Below are 7080 nucleotides of genomic sequence, written 5' to 3'. Positions count from 1 at the left end.
GACAAACACCGTGCGCGTGGATTTTCTTGGGGTTCTCCCACTTTCTTCATCCCAGCATTTCCTTTATTTTTCTCATCATCACGGTCTCCCTTAGCCTAGCCGGCATAATCATAGGACGTAAATAATTCATTTCATTTTACACAGACACTCTGGAATGAAGTGTTACCTATGGCTTATATTCTATTCACTTCAGAACCATCAACATCCTGATTCCAAACGTACAGATGGTGATCAGAAAAATGGAAACACCTGAACGAAATTGCAACTTACCAGATCAATATGGTGTCGGGCCACCTTTCGCCTTCAGAACAGCCTTGATGCGTCGTGGGATGGAGGCATAGAGGTCGTGAATGGTAGCAAGTGGAATTTTACACCATTCCTCGTGCAGGGCATCGGCCAGTTCTGTGAGAGAGGATGGAGGTGGAAATTGTCGCCGGAGTCGTGTTTCCAAGACGGACCACAGATGTTCAATTATGTTGAGATCTGGGGATTGGGCGGGCCAGGGGAGGTGTTGAACTTCATCCCGATGTTCCTCAAACCATGCTGCAACAACGCCAGCTGTGTGAATGGATGCATTATCATCCTGGAAGATGGCGTCATTGTCCGGGAACAACATCCGGACCATAGGATGCAAGTGGTCTCCTAAAATTGCGACATAATCGTTGGCAGTGATGCGTCCGCTAAGTGTGACCACAGGAGCCAATGAAACTCATGATATGACGGCCCACAGCATCACCGAGCCGCCGCCATGTTTCACAGTTTTCCATGGTTTTCCCGTGTGTTGTGTAGGCCGTCATCACCTTCGACACTGTCCCACGCGACACACCTAACACAGTAGCCACTGCCGTCACACTCACTCCACATAACCGTGCACCAACAATTTGCCCTCTTTGAAAATCTGAGAGGTCTCCCATTTTACACTACTTCCGTCTGCTGCAGCCACTGGACACTGCTGTTCCACTGCGCCTGACGTAGTATGAAGACCGACCTAACACACCGCCACCAGCGGTCCGGCGCTGCGGGCGCCACGACACCACTGCCGACCCATACATCTGACGTGTTGCCAACTACAGATGTTTCCATTTTTCTGATCACCATCTGTATATATGAAATAATGAAACTTTCGACGTTTTCTAATCTATTTCTTCGTAAATATGATATTCGGAACAGGACGAATCTGGGTATTCACGATGTGATGTACGTTTCGTTCTATTTTCAGAAAGTCCCTTCTGTTCTGACAGATGAATCTTTTGAGCTCTGTTGACGTTTTCGCTATACTGCGTTGGATCAATATAAGAACCTTGAGCTGAACTTCAGCTTGAAATGATCGCGGTTCAAGATATGAGGTTTGTGAAATTGCATCTGGAGGAAGATTATAATATGGTCTTGGGTTTCTAGGAAGACTGGGCGTTGGGGAATATCGAACAGTTGAATGTATTGGTTCCTCCGGTTGTTTCCATAATAACGTAGCAGCCACTTTTTCAATGAGTTCTAGATCACGCTGTCTTTGTTCTTCTTTAGCAGAGCGATGCACTTTGCAAATAATTACTGCAATTATAATGAAGGCAGCACATACTCCAAGAACTATATATGCTATATGTGAACTGGATAAAATTATTGGTGCTGAAGTTGGTTCAGCATGTCGTGGAGCGATTATAATTGTACGTGTTAGCTCTATTGTTTCACCTGTGTTATATCTTAGTTCAGTTGATGGTGTTAAGGATTCAGTCGTGGATGTGTCAGTAACAGGTAAAATATTTGGTCTATGTTTAGTTTTTGAACTTTTCGAAAATTCTGTTGGAATAATTTGAGTACACTTATTGTACTTGTCAAGTGTTGGAACCTTACTGAATGTCGAACACGTTTCATTTTTTAGTATACTATTAGAAGATATTTTGTGGTTTACAGGACTTGGCATTGGTTCTGAGCACAACATACTTACATCACATAGCATCCCAACTTGCTCCGGAGCCATTATTTTTATAGCATTTGTCTCCAATAACACATATCTCGTTAGCAGTTTTCCATTGTTTCATGCGATTGATGCTACAGTTACACACTAATACATTTCCAATAATATTTAATTGTTGTAAATGGACCATAGTTTGAAATATTCCAGGATGCAGAGTTTTCAAGTGGTTGTTCTCTAAATTTAAGTATCTAAGATTTTCCATATTAGCGAAAGTCTTTGTAGATAGTTGAGAAATGTTGCAGTTGCTTAAAATTAAAACGACCAGTGACGGTATTTTAAGGAACGGTCCATTTTTGGGTGGCTGTAGTTGTGTATTATTATGTAGGTCCAAAGTGTGCAAACATCCATTGTCCGTAAATGTGTCAAGGTATATTGTTCGAATCAGATTATCTCTCAGCACTAACTTCTGTAAGTTTTTAAGCCCACTAAATGCTCTTCTGTTAATATAATGTATCTTGTTAGAAGACATAATAATTTCTCGGAGATTTGAAGTATTTTCAAAAGAATTGTCCTCTAATGACTTTATGTTGTTCACGGAGAGATTAAGTTTTTCAGTATTTGTATCATACATTTTTGGAACTTCATCAAGTTTCCCGTCGCTGCAATCTATGTCTTTGTTGCTACATCTACATTTGTCTGGGCAAGTGCTTTCCACGATGGTTGATATTACAACTAGCATTGTAAAATTAATTATATTAAGTCTTCGGAACATTTTCCATAACTCCTATGCACTTGGCGTTTAGTCACATCATACCTGTAACCAACAAAAAAATCAAATTTTAAAATGAATATCTATATTAGAAAAAAAAACGGACAAGACAAGAATGATCAAATAAAACAAGACAAAATCTTATCTTAATCGCTTTAGGATTTCCACTTTTTGAGGTAAATTTTAGACTTTCAGTCAAACAGCTGCTTCCTTATTATTTATCGTAGGATCATGGTTCATATCTCTATTTTTCTTTCTTTTGCTTTAGAGTAGAGCATACTTTTCAATTGCACCACTTGTTTCTCAGTACTATACAACAGAAAAGGGAAAATCAGGAAAAGCTGGGAGAGTTTTTTTCGAAACTTTTCTTTTAAGTTTTTGTACCCCTCTTGCCCGGGCCTGGGTTCACATAAGGATCTAAAAAAAAAAAAAAAAAAAAAAAAAAAGAGAGAGAGAGAGAGAAACACCCAAAGGTAACACAATCCATATGGAAAATTTTAGTCTAATATCTTGGAAACTACGGGCGTGAAAAATTTTTGAAATTTGCCTTAAGAAAATAAAAGCAATGTCATGCCTCTCCGCCCCCACTTGGCGCCGCCAAGTTGACCATCCGGTTTCAAAACGGATCTTGATGTTCTTTGGGTCATGGCTGACTTGACCAATGAAAATACCGGCTTAAATGCCTGCTATAGGAACTAAATAAGCGGTCAAAGACAACACTAACTATGGTAAGAAAAGTTACCATGAATCCCAAAAAGGTTAATAACTAGAGACCAGATGTTAGGCAAAATGCCTATTCTTCAATATTAAATATATGATCAAAAATAACGTTTTAAAGTTTATATGGGGTGTTATAGTTTCAATTTAAGCCAATTTCATTTTACCTATTTCGCCCATTTCTGCCTAAATAATTGCTTTAGTGCCTAATGTTGTCTATTCTATGCATTTTCTTCATAATAATACTCTATTGGGGAAAATATATAATATAGTATTTCAAGAAAGGATTCTGAAATATAAGAAATATAAAAGAAATGTAAGTGTTGTAGTAATAAGATGTAAAACTTTTGATTGCTACATGTACTGCTAAAGTGCTGCAAAACTTTGGACTGCTGTGTGTACTGATAAAGTGTGTAAAATTTGGATTGTTATGTGTAGTGATGAAGTGCTGTATAGAATGCATTTACCAAATATACATGGAATACATGGAAGCTTCGTTTTTATATATATACAGTAAAAGAGGATATTAACAAACAAGTATATTTCTAATATCCTTTATATTTCTATATATTTTGAGAATTTATATTCATTGTTTCGAGTTACATTTTAGTACCTATTTTACTGCCTATTTTTAAATTTTAAGTACCTATTTGCCTGCCTATTTTCCAGGTTTTTAGTCCCTAAACATCCGGTCTCTATCAATAACATTTTACAAATGCAACTTAAGTAAGGTTAATGGTATTGAAAATGTGTTAATGACGCTATTTTTATTGACCAAAAATTAAAAAGAAAATCTCATCAAAGTTCTATATTCCATGTATTCTAATGTAAAAGTTCAGATTATAATCTTAACTTTTACATTAGAATACATGAAATTCAAACATAACAATAACCATATATAAACATAACAACATGTAATATAACGAATCTTCCCATATATAGGAGAAATAAGAAGTTTTACATCATAAATATTGGAACCTACTTCTTTGGAGCTTGTATATTCATGCCTTGTAACCACATTCAGAAGTTACTACAGTTAAAAACTGGAAAACATGCTTCTTGAGAGATTTTAAACTTTGTACTATACCAAATGTTTTGACGGCTGAATTAGGATACTTATTTGAAGTTGGTTCAAAGTTCAAAAGTTATTATATTAAAAAGAGTGGAAACGTGGCTAGTACAACTGAAGGACTTCTTAAATCACGAAATTCAAAGGGCAGTAGAAGCCTAGGGTAAACCGGGAAACCACCCAGGATCTCTCTTCAGAGTTCTTTGATTTTTAAAACTATTTTTGAAAAAATATGCGTAATCCAATAAAACTCACAAATTTCAATAAAAGTTCACAAGGTTCCAGAATAGTCAAGCCGATTATAGTTGTATAAATAGTCTGCCTGTAGGACACCAACGCATTTACCATGAATAAGAGTACTCCCATGATTCCCTCAGTCTAAATGGTGAATGTATTAATGAATTCCAATTCCCTTCAATTTATCTTGTAGTCTTACACTAGAAGATAATCAGTGCGTAGCGAAATTAACTTGTAAAGCAACAGTAGTGGTGTATTTCGTGAATAAAGGTCCTTATAGAAGAAACATTGTGCATCCAACTATCTTTTGGTGTTAACTCGAAAGTTTTAGTTAAGATTTTGCATTGTTTTTGAAAAATTTAAAGCCTATGTTATGGGTCTATGACTTTACAAAATGTCTTAAGGTGATAACGACATTAGTATAAAACGTAGGAAACGGGAGGTAAAAAAGGAACCAGCACATTTTCTTTGTATATCTATAGCAAGTTATTTAAAAACCAGAAATCGTGTTGGAAGTAGATTAGGTGTGAACTTAATGGTTCACGTAAAGATCTTAGGAAAGGAGATAGGATACAACACCGTCACTAGTTTTCACTGAATTAGAATATTCTACATCGTCACCGGCACTGACAACCAATGAATATTCAGCAAACGCTTGAATTTACAAAATGATTCAGAAATATGGACAGTGTAGATGAGTTACATAGAGTGGAATACGATTGTTGCTGAACGTCGTGTTCAACCCACAATAAAGGTATTTCCTAAAGTGAATCTGGATGACATTTTATTAAATTTTACACGAGAATTTTGGCTAATTACGACACATAGGACAGACTCCGACTAATATATTCAGGATTTATAAGTTCTGTATCCCGTTTTGCATGTTGTTTGTTTATTTTTGATCATAAAGGTGTTGGTTTAGCTAAGCAAATAGGTCTATGTGAAACGAAACATTTGGGAGAATATGTGAACATAAAATCAACAAAAAAAAAAAAAAAAAAAGTTTACAGCTGCAAAGTCACAAAGAGTATATGTTGAAGTGATTCGATCCAGTGATGCCAACCTAAAAAGTTATAAAATCCGTTCTTGAGAGACAGAAATTCCCATTCTGATCTTGAATTTCTCGCACTATACTAATGACAAAATTTGCTAAACTTGCAAAACATGAACACTGAACTTCGTGCATATCAGTTCTTTTCTTTTATATATGAGTGAATTATTTTTAAAAAATCTGATCGCCTACGTTTTATCAAACAGTTTATGAATATTTTCCTCAATTGATAGATATAATTGATAATGCTCATGAAAATCAGTACATTTTGATGTGAGTTTAGCATTTTCATCATGCTTCTGTGTAATGCAAAAAAAGCCGACTTTTTTGAATCGATGATTTTTTTCACATATAAAGACGGCTTTTTTTTTTTTTAAAAAAACGGAAATTTTGGCTTTTTTTCTATTTTCATGATTTTTCTATCTGAATAGCTTTCTTATAGTATGCTCTATACTTAAATAAGATATCATGACCTAAATGCCATATTTCGCTCTCGAATTCACCATCATGATGGATGGAGCACATGTTTTATCAATTAAAGTAAACATAAACTACGTAGTATTGAGGGCAATTTTAGAGACTATTTATTTTAACTTCTGAGTTATCGACATGTTTTTCTTCTTTAGATCATTTACTTTTTTAGTCATCTGTGTGTTATTTCATAGAGCTTAGAGTCTGTCTATCTCATATATGCCCTCGGAAAAATTGCGAACTATACTTCGGCCCCACACCCGCCACCCACTGACGGAAGAAATCATCCCTTTGTTTACGGAAAAGAAGTGGATAACCTCCGCTGTGTTGCCAATTTGGCATTCAATCGATTGGTCTTGACGAGTGAAGATCGTAGACTACTTAGAATGGCTAACAAGACAGAAGAAAGTGAAGTCAGTGAAATAATTCATTGTGGCAACGCTTCCGCATCTACGAATTGAAAGATCTCGGCCGCAGCAACTTGTCTCTCCTCTTTCGAAGGAGACACGGGAAGCATTTTCGCCGATCCCAAGAGGTTCATCCAAAACATGACTGAAGTAGCATGTTTATTGGCCACGTACCGATGACGTCACCTACTATTACTACTACTACTTTTGCTATGGATCTGTATAGTACAAGGGCAAACTTACTTTAATGAAAGAAGTTTAATGGAAATTTTTAAAAAATAATCGTTAAATCACTTTGGATCTGAATAGTACCAGGGCAAACTTATTTAATGAAAGAAGTTTAATGAAAATTTTAAAAAATAATCGTTAAATCACTTTCTGAATATTATTTTATCAAAAGAAGTGTTATAAAAAATTTAATAATAATAATAAAAACTTTCCTTAGGC

At 35.7% G+C, this 7080-nt stretch overlaps 1 protein-coding gene across 1 annotated transcript in view; it reads right to left on the bottom strand.

Annotated features, from left to right (window-relative positions):
• Positions 1-205: 205 nt before the first annotated feature.
• Positions 206-7080, bottom strand: part of LOC145671307 (uncharacterized) — a 50490-nt gene continuing 43615 nt past the window's right edge. Inside the window, exon 3 of the mRNA XM_081740281.1 lies at positions 206-2726. Coding sequence (XP_081596407.1) covers positions 1139-1975 — 837 coding nt within the window. The 5' untranslated portion in view covers positions 1976-2726 and the 3' untranslated portion in view covers positions 206-1138. The remainder of the gene's footprint in view (positions 2727-7080) is intronic.

Source organism: Thermobia domestica, chromosome 15 (genome assembly GCF_964235325.1).
Source record: "Thermobia domestica chromosome 15, izTheDome1.hap1.1, whole genome shotgun sequence".
NCBI lineage: Eukaryota > Metazoa > Arthropoda > Insecta > Zygentoma > Lepismatidae > Thermobia > Thermobia domestica.
The sequence above is the reverse complement of the archived record's forward strand: the minus strand, read 5'-3'. Positions and strand labels throughout refer to the sequence as shown.